The sequence below is a fragment of the Argopecten irradians genome, chromosome 6 (genome assembly GCF_041381155.1).
Source record: "Argopecten irradians isolate NY chromosome 6, Ai_NY, whole genome shotgun sequence".
NCBI classification, from domain to species: Eukaryota; Metazoa; Mollusca; class Bivalvia; order Pectinida; family Pectinidae; genus Argopecten; species Argopecten irradians.
The window spans coordinates 11070495-11088613 of NC_091139.1; the positions used below are offsets into that span (position 1 = coordinate 11070495).

General features: G+C 34.8%; 1 protein-coding gene across 2 annotated transcripts; it reads left to right on the top strand.

Moving 5' to 3' along the window:
- Positions 1-941: 941 nt before the first annotated feature.
- On the top strand, positions 942-14565 carry LOC138324966 (uncharacterized). 2 transcript variants are annotated; one of them, XM_069270259.1, is made up of 3 exons: positions 942-1066; positions 11762-11911; positions 13157-14565. In XM_069270259.1, the coding sequence occupies exons 1-3, from the start codon at positions 979-981 to the stop codon at positions 14476-14478; spliced, it is 1560 nt and encodes a 519-aa protein (XP_069126360.1). In that variant the 5' UTR covers positions 942-978; the 3' UTR covers positions 14479-14565. The 2 variants fall into 2 exon arrangements, with proteins under 2 accessions (XP_069126360.1, XP_069126361.1); XM_069270260.1 differs by lacking the exon at positions 942-1066 and adding an exon at positions 1128-1831.
- The last annotated feature ends 3554 nt before the right edge of the window (positions 14566-18119 follow it).

Genomic DNA, 18119 nt, shown 5'->3' on the forward strand with positions numbered 1-18119 from the left:
GATTCATTCACGTGTAATAGGTATTTTCATCTTTGACGTCATGTTCCTCGGTTGTCTTAACAAGTTAGCTGTAACTGAAATTTCGAAAGAAACCATTCAATTTCACTCAGCCGTAAATCTAGACAATGACTAGTGAACGTAACTGGATACCCTAAAATTCGATTCATTCACGTGTAATAGGTATTTTCATCTTTGACGTCATGTTCCTCGATTCTGTTCCTTAATCGATCCTGATCCTGCTCCTTAAGGATCATGTCAGGAGTGATCCTACTGATTGATCCTTTAATCCTTAGGATTAAAGGATCAGGACGATTTAGGTAACCCCTATTATACATTTGATCATGTCAGGAGTGATCCTACTGATTGATCCTTTAATCCTTAGGATTAAGGATCAGGACGATTTTGGTAACCCCTATTATACATTTGATCATGTCAGGAGTGATCCTACTGATTGATCCTTTAATCCTTAGGATTAAGGATCAGGACGATTTTGGTAACCCCTATTATACATCTACTTATACCCCCATGGACTATCGAGGATGAGGGACAGGAAACAGGGAGAGTTTCGTGATAAATTTCAACTAATAACATCTCTTATTGAATATTGATTAAAATTTTACAAATGCTTCCCATAGACTATTTTCTGAAACTAAACACAATGTGTATCACAGACAGACTAACCCCTTTGAAGCATGATGTCTTCTTTCAAAAAAGTCTAATTATCTACATGTATACTGTGTCAATGCAACTAAGCAATATATATTATTTTGATTTGTTTCCAAGCAAATGATTCTCCTAAATGAAGAAGTATCATTAGTTGACTCAAAATTTAATGTACGATCGTTAAAGATCTTTCGTGTCTCTTGTCAAAAGGCTCGACGACTACAAACATACATTCCTGAACTACTGCCAGCGCGATCATCTGACCTGTCGTCTTGGTTATACATAATTACAACCAATAAAAAGGTCTGTTTTCCCATGCTTTATCAACCGTTAAATAGGTTATTACGTATTTACCAGAAGCGTTTGGAATCGGCGGGTTCTACTTTGAGTATTCTGAAAAAAGGTTAGTACATGTATATTAACGTATGATGGTATGAATATGGAATATGACTGTAGAAGTATCTGTAGAAGTATGCTGTTATGATGTTTAAGGGTATGGTGGTATGAATATGACAGTAGAAGTATGCTGTTATGATGTTTAAGGGTATGGTGGTATGAATATGACAGTAGAAGTAGGCTAATTTCCAATATCAAATGGTTTTACTTCCTTCTTTTTCTTTCTCGAGAATACCAGAAAATTATGCGATGATAGCGGTAGAGTATCAAATATAGACATTGTTGTTTAAAAACGAGCTTTTAAAAAGTGTTCGACTGGTATATTTTTTATGAGAAGATAACGACACTTTCAAATAGTTTCTCATATTAGATATTGATTGATGCAGGAGAACCAATGATAAAACCACATTTTGATATTTAGTTCACATGACGTAAATTATGATATGTGATGTTTGTTGTAATTTTCGAGTTATTTTACAATTATTTTGTTCGAAAGTTTGCCCGAACTAAAAATAAGCTACATGTAATATGTCGTGTCACAAATTACGGATTTTCCATTTCCAAATATACAGTAGAGAATATAAATCTTGGAATGACGTTGCAAACGACTTTCACTTTTTATATTGCATTGATACGAAAACATGCATTGACCTGTCTTCTTTGTTATATATAAATTATATATAACTACAGCCAATGAAAAGGTATAAGTAGGCTTCAACGAGTTCGACTTTGAAATTAAACGATTATAGGAAACAAGAAATTTCTTAAAAAGGTTAGTATATATTAAACGTCTTCATATTGTAATGACACTTTAAGAGAATGATGGTATGAGTATAAATAGAAGTATGCTAATTTCCAATTTAGTTTTCCTTCCTTCTTCCTGTCACCTGTGAATTAATTATTTTCGGAAAATACCTGAAAATTATTTGATAATACCGGTATAGTATCCAATATAGACATTTAGGTTGAAAACGAGCGTTTAAAAAGTGTTTGACTGGTATTATGAATAGAAAACGAAACAACACATATCTTACGTTACATTGATTGATGTACGAGAACCAATGACAAAAAAAAACAAAAAAAAAAAACAAAAAAAAAAACACACACATTTTGATTTGTTTTGTTTTATTTATTCACATGACGTTATTCATATGTGATTTTTGTGATAATTGCTTTATAATTGTCGTGTTCGAAAAAGAAGCATTTGTATATCGTTATGTTTTTCCGAGCTAAGCTACACGTAAAATTACGGATTTTCCAGTTCCAAATTTAGAATATCTTGGTCGATATCTTTGGTCGCATATCAACGACATACACACCAAACAACATTGCTTTACCGGTATAGAATTAAAGATAGACATTGTAGGTTGAAAACGACCGTTTAAAAAGTGTTTGACTGGTGTTATGAGATGAAAACGACACTTTCGATACGTATCCTACGTTATTTATTGAAAGAAGAGAACATAATGTATTATATGTGATGTTTGTTGTGATTTTCGAATTGCTTTATGATTATGGTGTTCGAAAAAGATACACCTATATCGTTGTGTTTTGCACGAGTTAAAAATAAACTACAAGTAAAATTACGGATTTTCCAGTTCCAATTATTTAAGGAATAAATGTTTATTTTGTTGAGGTTATGAGGGTATAATGCTAATGGAGCCCGTGTAAATTTTATGTAACCCGGCGATATTATGGTCTATTATTATTATCTTTATTTTCTCCAAAATGAAGAGTACAAATTGATAATAATATATATGGTAACAACATGAAATAGTATGTACACCATTAGAGAGAGGGAGAGAGAAGGAGAAAAAAATACACAACATAATTATCATAAATCAGAGAAAGAGAAAAGAAGGCACAATTCTCTCGGATATTTCTATATCAAAATTATTTTCAATATATATATATATATACATGTTTAAAGAAATACACGAGTAAATTATGCAGTGATTGTAAATCAGCTACATATACAAATTGAACATCTTTTTAAAAGTATACACTGATATCAATATGAATTGTTCCATATCATACCTTTCCAATGTATAGCCCAAGGGACCTCCTAATAATACATGTTTTAGCTCAAAATCTGAGAGGGAGTATAAATATGAAATAAGATCTATATTTCTGATTGATACAATTGAACATATGAAATCATTTCTTATTTGTTTAGTTAATGAACAATTCAAAACAATATGACTAACAGTGTCAGTGTAAAAATGTCCACAATAGTGACATAATATAAGAGAATTTTCTAAACGTACAGACACAATCATTTTCATAATATATCTTACATTTTCAAGGCAATTTGGATGACGTAGAGCTAGTTTCCAAAGGTAATGGGGTTTTAAACAATCATGTAATGATAAGAATCGTGTGAATTCTGCGTCATTTGACATTCTCAATTTCCAGGCATTTTTTTCACGCATAGTTACATATTTGTGGACTAAGGCCTTCCAACAATATCTAGTAGGAAAAGATCCATAATCGAAAAAGTTTAAGACATATTTATATAAGTTATATCTTTTAAGTATTTTGGTAATGTCTTGAATAAAACCTTTTGAACATACGTAGTCACATTATCTGAAAAATATCTAACATTGAAAATTCCAAAAATCAAATTTGTTCTTTTCATTCTACAAACTCTGCCTAGGAACAATAGTTTTTTGGCGAGGGTCACCTCGCCATTGTGATCGTGGTTGCAAAATTCTCTTTCAGTCAATTTCCTCAATTTGATTGGCTAAGAACTTGCTCGCAGATACTAGCGCTCCTAGCGGCAGTGTATTCAACAACTTTGATTTTACCGGGAATTTTAAATAGCAAATTTTGAATATGAAAGTTACTGAAATAAGCGTATCTGTAATGTTGAAATAGGAATAGTAGATTACTACTTTCATATCCTTACCATATACATCATCCAAATGACCTTAGGTTGGAAAATTTTCATTTGAATTGTGTACAATGTATCTAGACTTTTCGTCCCGAAAATGTTGTTTTCAATACATGAAGACGTTTCGTCCCGAAAATGCTTCGCTTCGCCCCACGCGTTTAGTCCCTACTAGTGACAATTATCCCGCAACGGAAAAAATGAAATCTATATTTCACCTCAAACATTAAAATTGTTACAATAATGATTTTTGCACTTTGAATCATATTAGTTTGGGAGCAAATATATTTCAGGACGATATGGAGATTTGTTTATCACGGCTGCGTTATGCCACATGTACGTGTAAATCCACAATGGAAGAAAGACAACTCTAACAAAATTTTTGACAAACTTGGACTAGTGATAAAATAGCACGTGACAGACGGTGAACATTTTGTAAATGTCCAAGGTGGCGTAATCTTAAAACTAACGGCAGTTAATAAGGTATGGATATTTACCACATACATTATTATCGATAATTGTATAAGCACAAGTATTTTAATATCAGATTATATCTATATACTAATATAAAGCACGTTCAGAGATTACCACTAAACCATACTTTTAAAACATTTTAGTTATTTTCACCACAGGAGCTTGACGTTCTGATCATATACATACAGCATATGCATTAAACTAGGTAATACGAAGTATACATTTTTGGCCGAATGACATAAATCATATATGGAATGTTCATATAACTCGAAGTGATATTTTTTGGACTACTAGATCGACGAAAATGCCGATTTCTTCTTCATAATTCTTCCGTTAAACGGCACTTAAAAAGCTGTTTCAATCTGTAACAAATGTAGAGAAAACTGTTAATTGTTTAGCAATTATCCTGAGATATATTTTACCAACAAGCATCAGAGATTAGCAATTAAAACTTACATAAACATATTCCCGACTCTCACTTGCATTGTGTGATCACTCGAGCGGAACTAATCTCTACCACCTGGCACAGTCTTACAAATGCAATCGCACAAAAGCCCACATGATCACTGTTTTTAGTGCGTTTACATCTTAGGGTGTGAACAATGTTACTTTTTTTAACTTTTTACTCAACAAAATAGACTTTACGCTTTTCATGATCAGCACCATCATTTTCTGTATAACTTATTAATTTACCACTGTACCCATGCATACGTGTGTATTTATACTTCTTTGTGCACATTATATAACAACTGCTATAGACTGTATATTACAATCAATTTATGAAGGACAAAACTCTTACATGTAAGAACAGGAGGACTGAAGAACAGCGGGAATTAAACTTCAATAATATTTCCTCTATGCTGGTATTGCTATTTATGATTAAAATGTTTAATTATATGATATTAGCCTTTTCAGTAATTACTCTGTTAATACATTTATTGTTTCCTTATGTTTTACAGAATATCAGCATGCATGTATCATTTCAACTGGAAACAGTCTAGGAGAAGAATTGTGTGAACAAAAAGAAGTAATTTTCAACTGTGGAAGCTTAATATTGTAATGATTTTCAATCCGAAAATAATTACTATCATCATCTTCAAATTCCTTATTGTGAATTTAACTGTAATATGATTTAAGCATATACCTGATATTTGTTTATATTTCTATGACATGTACATGCTTGAAATGAAATGAATAAATAAAAGATTATTTAAATTTAAAACACAATATGACATTAGCTGTTTATATTTTTTGTCAAAAACATATTAAGCTTATCGTTCATAACACACTAATCATCACCTTCGAGACAATTTAATGAAAATCAATTAAACATTATTTGTATAACACAGGTCGTCTTATGTTTTCCCCGCCTTGACTATCAATGTTCCCTGATCACTCTGAAAGTATTGATTTTACCTTTTTTTCGGTCACCACATGAACTGCCTTTAAATCAATCACACCAATGAGACATACATTTACTGCATTCATTATAACACTGTAAGGCAATTCTGCAAGATCAGCGAACATTGTTGATTAACCTTGAATATCTACATGCACAGTATGGTACCATATGTAACAGGAGAGGAGAAAATGTAGCGGCAAGACCGGGATTCGATCCCGGGACTCTCCGAACACTAGCTGAGTGCTCTACCGACTGAACTACCTGGTCATCGATAATCGATAATCGACCCAGTCCAGTCCCGCTACTCTCCCCCCCGTCCGTTGGTTATTTAGTTGGTTGCCAATTCTGTAACAGGAGAGAAGAAAATGTAGCTCTTCCGACTGAGCTACCTGATCGCCGACAATCAACCCAGTCTGATCCCGCTACAAATATTTATCTGGTTATTTTATCTCCCTTCCTATTTTCAATCTACCTTTATGACTTAGAATCTTACCTGGTGGAAAAGAATATTTTGTCTTACAAATCTTGACAAATTATGCACACTGTGATTGTTGCAAGCTAAACTACGTATCCGCTAGCTGATTGCTGTTGATTGCTAATGATCTCAAACACACTAATTACTTATTGTGCCAAGTTAAGTAAATATATTCTACTCTTTTCAAATATTCCTGATTACTATTCATGTCTAATATCTCAAAACATTGACATGTGCACGGAGTACGGCGGACCAGACCGCCGATGTTTTGGACATCTGCTAGATATTTCAGTTTCAGGTTACGGTGGCCAATAAAAGAAAACAAACGCAATGCGGTTTTCATATGTTATTTCTTCTGATTACAACACTTTTTGTGCAAGTTGTCAAGCATTTGTGGGGAATATTTTGCATTGAAATTGTCACCTTCATACATCGGTTTTGGGACTCCCTGGACATTGTTTTCCCCATTTTGTTGATGCGCAAAATATACTGATAGTAGATTTTTTAAGCATTTTCAGCCCTAAAAATTACCTGCGCAAAATTATACCAGTTTTTACGGTATATGATATTGGAATGTATCCCAAACTTTTTATCATATTATTTGCCAATAACACTGTTATGATATCAGAAATATCTGATGGTCTACAACAAGTGTTACATGAATTTTAACAATATTGCATAACATGGAAATTAGAACTTAATATCAGAAAGATGAAAATTGTGATCTTCTCAAGACGTAAATCGGTACAACAACACCAGTTGATGTTATGGAATACAGAATTAGATTTATAAGAATTGTTTACATATCTAGGTACAGAAAATAATGTTAATGGTAGCGTTTTTAAAGAAAGGGAAAAAAAACTGCTGAACAAACAATTAAATCGGTGTTTGCTGTTTATAAGAAATTAAGGAATGTATCACTTCCTGTTCATCTTAAACTGAAAATATTTGATTCACTTGTAATGACAGTTTTATTATACTCATCAGAGGTATGGGGATTTGATTTTGTTTTTTTGTTTTTAGGTCATCTGACCCGAAGGGTCAGGATGACCTATAGTCATCATGTTTCGTCCGTCGTCGTGCGCCGTCCGCCGTGCGCCGTCCGCCGTGCGCCGTGCGCCGTCCGCCGTGCGTTAACTTTTCACATTTTGAACTTCTTCTCAAGTTTGACCAGTGGGATTGAGCTGAAACTTACCTGAAATGATCCTGAGATGGTCCCGACAAAGTGTTGTTATTTTTCGGGTCGATCCGAAATCCAAGATGGCCGCCACAGCCGCCATCTTGAAAACACATTTTAAACTTCTTCTCAAGTTCTACCGGTGCGATTTGGCTGAAACTTGCATGAAATGATCCTGACATGGTCCCGACAAAGTGTTGTTATTTTTCGGGTCGATCCGAAATCCAAGATGGCCGCCACAGGCGCCATCTTGAAAACACATTTTAAACTTCTTCTCAAGTTCTACCGGTGCGATTTGGCTGAAACTTGCATGAAATGATCCTGACATAGTCCCGACAAAGTGTTGTTATTTTTCGGGTCGATCCGAAATCCAAGATGGCCGCCACAGCCGCCATCTTGAAAACACATTTTGAACTTCTTCTCAAATTCTACCGGTGCGATTTGGCTGAAACTTGCATGAAATGATCCTGACATGGTCCCGACAAAGTGTTGTTATTTTTCGGGTCGATCCGAAATCCAAGATGGCCGCCACAGCCGCCATCTTGAAAACACATTTTAAACTTCTTCTCAAGTTCTACCGGTGCGATTTGGCTGAAACTTGCATGAAATGATCCTGACATGGTCCCGACAAAGTGTTGTTATTTTTCGGGTCGATCCGAAATCCAAGATGGCCGCCACAGGCGCCATCTTGAAAACACATTTTGAACTTCTTCTCAAGTTCTACCGGTGCGATTTGGCTGAAACTTGCATGAAATGATCCTGACATGGTCCCGACAAAGTGTTGTTATTTTTCGGGTCGATCCGAAATCCAAGATGGCCGCCACAGCCGCCATCTTGAAAACACATTTTAAACTTCTTCTCAAGTTCTACCGGTGCGATTTGGCTGAAACTTGCATGAAATGATCCTGACATGGTCCCGACAAAGTGTTGTTATTATTCGGGTCGATTCGAAATCCAAGATGGCCGCCACAGCCGCCATCTTGAAAACACATTTTAAACTTCTTCTCAAGTTCTACCGGTGCGATTTGGCTGAAACTTGCATGAAATGATCCTGACATGGTCCCGACAAAGTGTTGTTATTTTTCGGGTAAAGGTGTCATAAAATCATTTGACATATAACATCATAGGAAATATTAGAATGGGCTTCCAAGATTTTAGTATGTGTCTCTTATGGTGTCCAAGGAATCCTCAAAAGTCCAAACTGGAAGGAACACCAGCCAAATTTATTTCTTATTGTACAAAACTACAGTTGTATTGACCTTAGAAATATATTCCTCCTAATATCGAGACCGAGCCATTTAGTACTTTCAGTACTTTGATTAATATCTATATAAGCCTCAATAGAGGTCCATTCTATTAGTGAAATACACATATCTGTTCTAGTTCTTCTGTCAAACCCTTGTATAAACTTTATAATAAAATGTTGAGCCCTTTCCAGCATTAATAAATCAGATTGAATTGGTCGCATACCCACGACATACACAGCAAACAGCATTGCTTTCTAGGAAGGACGTCGCAAATGGTTTTCAATTTAAATTGTATTGACACGAAAACATGTATTGTTCACGAGTTAACACAGGGGTCTGAGATAAGTTGCAGCTTATATCATTATGGACCTACCAGAGTGTCCATCTAAAAATGGTCTATGGATATATACTTGATATAAACTGTAACTAATTCTCAGACCCCCGTGGTTCATTTTTTAGCCCACTATCATCAGATGGTGGGCTATTCAAATCGCCTTTTGTCCGTTAACAATTCTTGTTACCGCTATTTCTTAGCAAGTACCGGAGGTATCTTTTTCAATTTTCATATTGTAGTTTCCCCTAGGACCCTTGTTGTGCATGTTGCGTTTTGGGACCGATCGGTCAACAAGATGGCCGACCGGCCCCATCTTGAATTTTGATATTTAAAGCTTGTTACTGCTATTTCTCAGAAAATACTGAAGGGATCTTTTTCAAATTTCATGGGAAGATTCCCCTACGATCCTAGTTGTGCATATTGCATTTTGGGACTGATCGGGCAACAAGATGGCCGACCAGCCACCATCTTAGAGCCACCATCTTAGATTTTAATAGTTAAACTTTGTTACCTCTATTTCTCAGAAAGTACTGAATGGATCTTTTTTCAAATTTCATCTGTAGGTTTTCCTAGGTCTATAGATGTGCATATTGTATTTTTGGACTGATCGGTCAACAAGATGGTTGACCGGCCGCTATCTTGGATTTTGGTAGTTGAAGTTTGAAAAGCAGAGAAAATATCCCTCTGTCATATGTCAGACATTGATCATTCTTTGGTGGGCGCCAATGTAAGATCCCTCTGGTATCTCTTGTTGATATAAAATCTCTGTTATGCTATCTTGTTATTTGATTTATTTGATATCACATACAATATCATATATAATTCAAAATGTGAAAATCTCCAGTTAATATCATAGCAAAACGAAAGGGGTACTTTTGCTTGTCAAAATAAAGATAATGAAGAGATATCGTTAAATCGAATCGAATTCGAACCTTCCGATTACAATGCGATGTGTCAACTACATGGTCTATAATGACTTGATACTGAATGTTGTTCTGATTTTGATTGATATCGACTACTGTTCCTTTCTCGGTATTAGTGCATTGTAGAACCACGTTTATAGATAAAAATTACAGGTTACAAGGGTCAAAACTCTTTAAATGACGTCTTGTCAATAACTAAGAGGCCTGGATGCTTTTGATATTGGGCCTATAGTATACTGATATCACTGGCTACCAAGTTGGTTAAAATGACCTTTACCTTCATTCAAGGTCAAAGGGATAAAAAGGCTAAACTATTTAAACGACTTCTTGCCAATGATTAAGAGGCCTGGATACCTGATATTGGGCATATAGCATGTTGGAGTAAAGTTTATTCAAATGAATGACCTTAACTTTCATTCAAGGTCACATGGATCAAAACGACAAATTGTTTAAACAACGTCTTGCCAATAACTACGAGGCATAGAGACCTGATATTGGGTATAGTGCATGCTGAGATGAAGGGCAACAAAGTTTGTTCAAATGAATGACCTTAACTGTCATTTAAGGATGTATTCTTCTCAGGTTTCAGTCCCGTTGAAGTTTCGTTTCGACAAAGATCAAAGAAGTTATGAGATTTTCAAATATATTTTTATCAATATCTGTAGCAAGTTGCCAGATGCAAATTTTGTCATAAAATTACATTTCTATTTTCAGTAGATTTTTTTTATACATGGATTTTAAGAAATGGCCCATTCGGCGGCCATTTTGAAATTGTGTCTTTTTCCTCTTTGAGTAGAGCCATAGTTTAACCATTTTTTACTGAAATTGTTTTTACTTAAATCATCACTGCACCAGCATTTGTAGCTGCAAAAATCCCAAAAAATCCAATATTTTGTCAACTTGGTATCTTTGAGTGACAATAGCTCAAAAACAAGCATACCGACATATGTTTTTTTCTTCCATTTTCCTATTTCCAAAAAATCTTTATGAGGAAAAAAGTTTAATACAAGAAAATTTTGACTTCTCAGAGGTGTACATCCTTAAAGTCAAGGGGGTCAAAATGTTAAAATCGTTTACGCGATATCTTGCCAATAAGCAAAAAGTCTAGAGACTTACTATCAGGCCTGTAGCGTGATAGAATGAAGATCTATCAAGTTCGTTTAAATGAATGACATTGACCTTCATTCAAGGTTAAAGGGATAAGAAAGCTTAACTCTTTAATCGACTTCCTGCCAATACCTAAGAGGCATAGACTTGATATTGGGCACGTAGCATGCTGGAACGAAGGGCTAGGAAGTTCAAATGAATGGTCAAAATGGTGAAATATATCAGAAACTTTTCAGATTATTTGATTCTTCTGTATCCTCCTGTATCCTTTAATAGTCAGTTAATAGTCAGTTGACCGTTAAGGCTCATGGGCCTCTTGTTATCAATTGCAAATCTTTTCAAAATCCATACAGGGAGATAAAATTATGAAAAAAATAATGCTAATCAATTAAGATAAAATATTCTATCAGGATTAAGAAAAATGGTTATCAAAACGAAAAAGACCGCTTTTAGAATATTGATTTTGTGGTGCTATCCTTGTTATACTCTTTTTGCAACAAAGTTAGCCTTCTTTGGTGGTAATTGAGTTGGCAGTTTGTACGAAATTATTTCATATAGGTTGATAGTTCATTTACGGAAAACAAATCGTATTTCATAGTCTGGTAAGCATTCCATTTCTTCCTTTTGTTTATTACTTTTTCTTTAATGGACTAATGTTTGTTTCCTTTTTAAGTCTACGCAAGAACAGAAACTAGGATGGCAGACGAAACAAATCCCCCAAGAGAACCTGAAGGAAATACAGAGACGCAACAGAAAGATGATAAAACCGATGAAAACCCTCCGGCAGATCAAAATCAGCCATATGGAGAAACAGGAGAACTAGGTAATTTGAGTAATTAGGACTTTTTACCACCACTGGTGAAAAGACCTATTGTTTTCGTTAAGTTTCTTTTTCCGTTTTTTTCTTTTTGGTTGAGCGTCTGTCAATCGAGTAGTAAAAAAGGTCTAAATATTAATAGTGTGATGTAGGGCAAGGTCTGAAGGTGTCATATGAATAAAATCAAGTAGGTCAAGAAGCCATTATGGCCGCTATGACATCACTTCCGGTTCTAAACTTTATGTCAATATCTCGTTAAGGGCATGGTGGATTTCTGTCATTTTTGGATATGTTATGTAGAAGAAAGACAACTTAATTAACACTTTCTGTAAAACGTCAACTTCCGGTTGAATATAAGGGTCAAATTCAAAAGTGCAATTTTTCGAGAAAAACAACAACATTAAAAGCCTTCTTCTCGAGTTCTAGAAGGCCCCGAGGCCTAATATAAATGGCTACCATTTTAATTAATATGAATGACCTTGACTTTCATTCAAGGTCACAATGGCCAAAAAACCTAAAACATTCAAATTACATCTTGTGAAGTTCTAGAAGCTCTAGAAACCTAGTATAAGGCCTATAGTGTGCTGACATAAATGCCTATCAATTTGTTAATTTGATTGACCTTAAATTATGTTCAAGGTCACAGGGCCAACAATCCTAAAATCTTCAAATGACTTATGAAGTTCTAGAAGACCTAGAAACCTAATATTAGGTCTGTAGTGTGCTGACATAAATGGCAACCAAGTTTGATAATTTTAATGACCTTGACCTTCAATTAAAACCACATGAGCCCAAAAAAACACACTAAAATATTCAAATGACTTCTCGTGAAGTTCTAGAAGGCATAGAGATCTAATTTTTGGACCTGTCGCATGTTGACATAAAGGACTACCAAATATGTTAATATGAATGACCTTGACCGAAATTCCTTGTTCAGGGGGTCGAACGTGTCTTGGTATGCGAAGGTGTAATTTGGTATGCGAAGCAAATATGGCGTCGAAAGCTCCGCTTCGAGTGTCAACAGTGACTCGGAAATCACACGGAAGACACGTTCGACCCCCTGTTGTTGTTGGTGAAAATTGTCAAATTGACAATTTCTAGTTTATGAATTTGTTTTAGTGAATCATTTCATATAGGATGATAGCTGATATCAGTTCTTCATTATCAAAAACAAAAATCGTATTTCAAAGTTTGGCAATCTTTCCATTTCTTCCTGTTGCACATTATTTTGTTTTGATTCGTTTTTTAAAGTCTACTCAAGAACAGAAAGTGGGACGACGGATGAAACAAACCCTTCAAGAGAACCCGAGAGTAGTTCAGAAACACAACAGGGTGAACATAGAACTGATGCAGAAACTCCGGAAGTTCCGAATCAAACACCAGCAGAATTAGAAACAACTTCTGATGTATCCGAGGAAAATTTGAAAGCTATTACAGAATTTTTGAAAGAACCTATATTGTGTTCTCTGCATGGAAAACAGTTATCTCATTTGTGTGAGAAATGTGACAGATACATCTGTATATCTTGTGCCATAGAGGGAGATCATAGGGGCCACAGGGTCTGTGAAATGGGTGATGAAGGCCAAATTCCTGCAAAACGACAAAAACTGAACAAACGAATTGAGCAGTCAAGAGAGCCAATAGTTGCCAAAATGCAAGAGAACATGGAACTGATCAAAAAGAAGAAAGGAAATGTCACGCAAACCTGCAATGATCTGTCCCTAAAAGTTGAAACAAGAACAAAGGAACTTCATAAATTGTTGGAATCTTGGAGACAAAAGCAGCAGTCGAAAATAAACTCACAAAAACAGCAGGAGCTGCAAACTCAGGATGAAACTCTCAAAAATATACAAAGGTGCCTCATGATTCTAGAATATCCGATGTGTATTGCTGATATAGATGGAAGTAAGTGCGAATATGTGCTAAAGATGCTTGAAAGTGCCATTGAACAACCTGAGGATTTACCAACTGAAGATGTCCTCATAACAGAAATTGGTTCTGCTGAGAAGTGCTTTGGTGCAGTTCAAGTGTTTGGGATCGAGACTGAAGCTAGGCATGATAAAGCAGCCAAGATGAAATTTTGCGATTCTGATCATGATATAACTCAAATATCACCAGTAAATGCTAAAATGGCCTTTGTGGTCATGGAAAAACGTTTGTACCTTGTCGATTTTGTCCAACGTAGTTGTAAAAGGCATAACCCTGAGCCGCTGATGGAAAATGTTGAATACATCACTCCCGTTACAGAGCGTGGTATATATGTACAAAAAACTGGTAGTAACGTGATCCAAAGCGTCACAACTGATGGAAAGATACAATACTTCGCTTCGTTCACGTCATCACACAGGCTTGCCTTATCCGATACTGGCATGGTTCTGTCGTGGCAGTTCGAACCAAAAGGCATATTAGGTGTACTTAGCTGGAATCGTGAATCTAGGTTGGCACTCTATGAATTTGACAATAACGGTATAAAACAAGATTCCAACGTGACAGAACAATGCAAATATGAAGATCCCACTTCCAATATAATACATACAGCTAACGGCATTTGGGCTTTGAAAACTTACAATTAGCGCCGACTTTGAAAAAAAAATCTTTTTCGTGTGCCTGTGTCAACTTCGGAACAGTGTGACGCCAGTAGTATGAAGTAATGAACTTAGCGTAATAAAGTCAGTACTAAGCTTATCTCAGTTACGCTCAGAAACTGTCATGCGTTTTAATAAAAGAAAATAATCAAATGCCTGCCAATTTGTTTACTAAGAGACAGAAGCAATTAACCAAGTGCCTGCAAATTTGTTTACCAAGATACATGAATCACTTTTGTTTTGTACGGTTCTGTAGTTCAGCAAGGCAACTATTGTCTTTGAAGAAGTTACGTCAAATAATGCTTGTAAATAATATGTTTGCGTACTGATTTAACGACATGGTGTTAATGTTTACAATATAGAACACTGAGACATTCCAGATTGTTCTGTGGGATCATCCTACTGAGTACAAATAACCCCTAGGGACAAGTATGTATGATTTTACCTGTGTTCTCTCACATTACCTGGATTTTAGCCTGTGTTTTCCCACATTACCTGGATATTACAAAATGTTTAAGGAAGGTTGAACACCCCCACCCAAATATCTACAGCATCATCTGTGCGTTCCAGGAAATCCAGGCCAACAACGAGATTACGCACATCCAACACGCAGCCGGAGGACAAACCAGACCAAACGGTACCGAAACATCAACGTTTGGAGACAATTGGCGCAATTGATGTGATACAGTACACAGACGCAGAATCCCATCCTCTGCATTTAGAGTGATAACAAACTTTCATAAGATGTGCATCTCATTAATGTCGAGTATATATATGTTTTATATAAGTGTAGTGCTTTAAGTTTCATATGTTGTATATATTTAAATGTTTTAATTTTAATTATAATTATATCTTAACAATTAATGTTTTTATTACATTTAACATTTTAAGATAGTGTGATAAAATATCAAAACATTTGAAATGGGAATAAAATGCAGAATAGGTATATTAACAGTTAAATAGAATTGTGACTATTTGTAAAATTACATGAAAAAATCTACCTGTAAGTCAGTACTACATCAGAACAGACTACAACTGGTGTGGCATTGTTCTCCAGTGTTTGTATAATTCCTTTCATCTTGAAAAAGTGGGAGGAAGAGGAACAAACGTAGGAATGGCCCCGGTGTTTAACCTTATATTTGTTCTAAGACTTTGTGTCACAGTGTCAATATAATCATAAGAACACAACCAAATATTTTACATGGTTGTAATAACTTCCAATGAAAAAAACTGCAAAAAATATACTACAGCAGTGTTTGTGAGGAAAAATGGAAGATACAGTAAAGACAATAACGCTATTTTTAGAGTGATTTATATACTTGATTATAGAAAAATACTGTGAGCAACAATGTTTTTTTTATCAACAAAATTGCCTTGTGATGCTCTGAATGTCATACGGCCACAATGTTAGTACTACACACGTTACAGACCTAGTTAATATCAAAAGTGAAATTTCAGAGACAATAACAGAAATATTTGCATAAAACAATATCTTAGTAGCTTTTTTTTTATTTTGTACATATTGTTTAATTGTTATTATCTGGCTTCACTTTGAATTTTTGTTTTTTTTTGTTTAAGAAGTCCAGCCTTATATTTGGTCTTTGCAAATCCATTGTGACGTCATTATTTTGTGAGCGAAATTCATGTCGTTTTCTCTGAAAAGTGTGATGTTACGCTCAAAAATACATATATAACATGACAATCAATACCTACCAGCAAGGGCAGATAACTTTTGTATTATGCAAATACAATGTACAGAATGGCATGTCATAGGTAGGTTTCGCCCAATCAAACAAATATTTTGTGTAAAATCCTTTAAACGGAAGAAAAGATGAAAAAACATATTAAGAATACCTCAATTCAATTTCTTTATGCGTATGAGATTGAACAAATGTGTCTTGAATACAAAATTGAAGAAAATCCTTGATTTATTACGATATGTCAGCCAGACAGGATAGTATGCAAATGACCATCCATATTGTTTGCTGTATGCATTAAAAATGATCTGAAGATTATATCTACGTACTACATGACAATTTCGTAATCTTTATATTTCATTGGACGAAACTTACCTTCAAGGGCATATTAAGACAGCTATCAACATGATCATATTACCTCGTCGTAAAGAACCGTATTTAATGACATCAGGCGTGCAGTTGTAGACATATGTAACACGCGCGCGAGTCAATTTGTATTTTGTTTGACATTCTTATGTTATAATAATCTTGACATTGTGGTGAGATTTTGTGATAAATCTTTTTCAGCTTTTGTACCGAGATAGGTGATACGACTTAAATAATATAATTGCATGCATTATGAATTGAATTTCTATCGTAAGACTAGTCTATCAATATATTTAGAGTTTGTTTGCAAATGAACAGTCATAAAGAGTTGGAAGGTAAAGTAGCACAACAAACAGAAAACTAACATATTTTGAAAGTCTTCTCATGATCTACAAGTACGATTTACATGAAACCTACCTTCCTGATATCAGGTGTTGTAATTTTTTGGGTCTAACAAAATTCCAATATGGTCACCATAAACATTTTCTAAGTCCTTGTACACTTAATGAAAACTTGTAAGAAGAGCTTATAATTATTTAAGACCCTCCCAAATAAACAGTGCCCTTGTCTGTCAATAATCTGAGATTGATGCCGAAGTCACCATATTGAAAATTAGATTTCCTATTTACTAACTAGGGTTAAGTTTGAAAGATGACCGCTATTGATGATTTTCTAAGAAACTATATTTATTAAAATCAAGTATGGTGTTACGACTAATTATTCAAATAGCAAAATTGTAAGCATGACTTAAAATATTTCTAACAATATACGTTGCCACACGTACCTATTCATTGTCATTCATTGTTGTAGCAAATGTCGTATTATACACAATACAAAGTCACATGTGGTACCCAGATTGTTTGATTGACAGCTGGCAATCCTAGATCATGTAGTACTCAATCGTTGGTTAGATTTATAGTCTTCAAAACCAATGTAATAATTTAAAGATAGAAGTGCGTTTTGTTTTTCTTTGTGTACATTAAAGGGTGTATTGGTTTACAGAGTGTAACGTTATGTTTGACACTTTTGTTCAATAAATCTTGCATTGCCTTCTTTCTCTGTTTAATCAGTCGCAGTAGTAGTTGCGACATGAAGCAGAGTTGATTGGTTAACTGCTAAGATTTAGTGCTTCACAATTGAACTAGTACATATTATTTGATGAAATTAGTATATTAAACCATAATTTTTAACTCAGCAAGGATATCATCATACATGTAAGAAGGCGGAGTTTATCCTATATATTAAGAATTAAAGGCCTACTACCTTTCTGAAACCGCTTTTAATTTTCAAAATGGGAATGTGAAACAAGATTGGTAAGTTTGTAGAGCCGGAAAATTATTAGTTTATTGTTAATATCATCACCTTCTGAGCAATTCATTTAAATGAATCTTCATTGATAACAAGGAAACTTGCCTATGTTTGGTGTTGTAACCTCATCTTAGAGCATCAATATCAATTTATTATGCTATGCAAATAGAGGACAAATATTCTCAAGCAAACATGCTCATAAGTTCAAGTCAACTTATCCCAACACCTCATATCCCTCATCCTCGATATTCCAGGGGT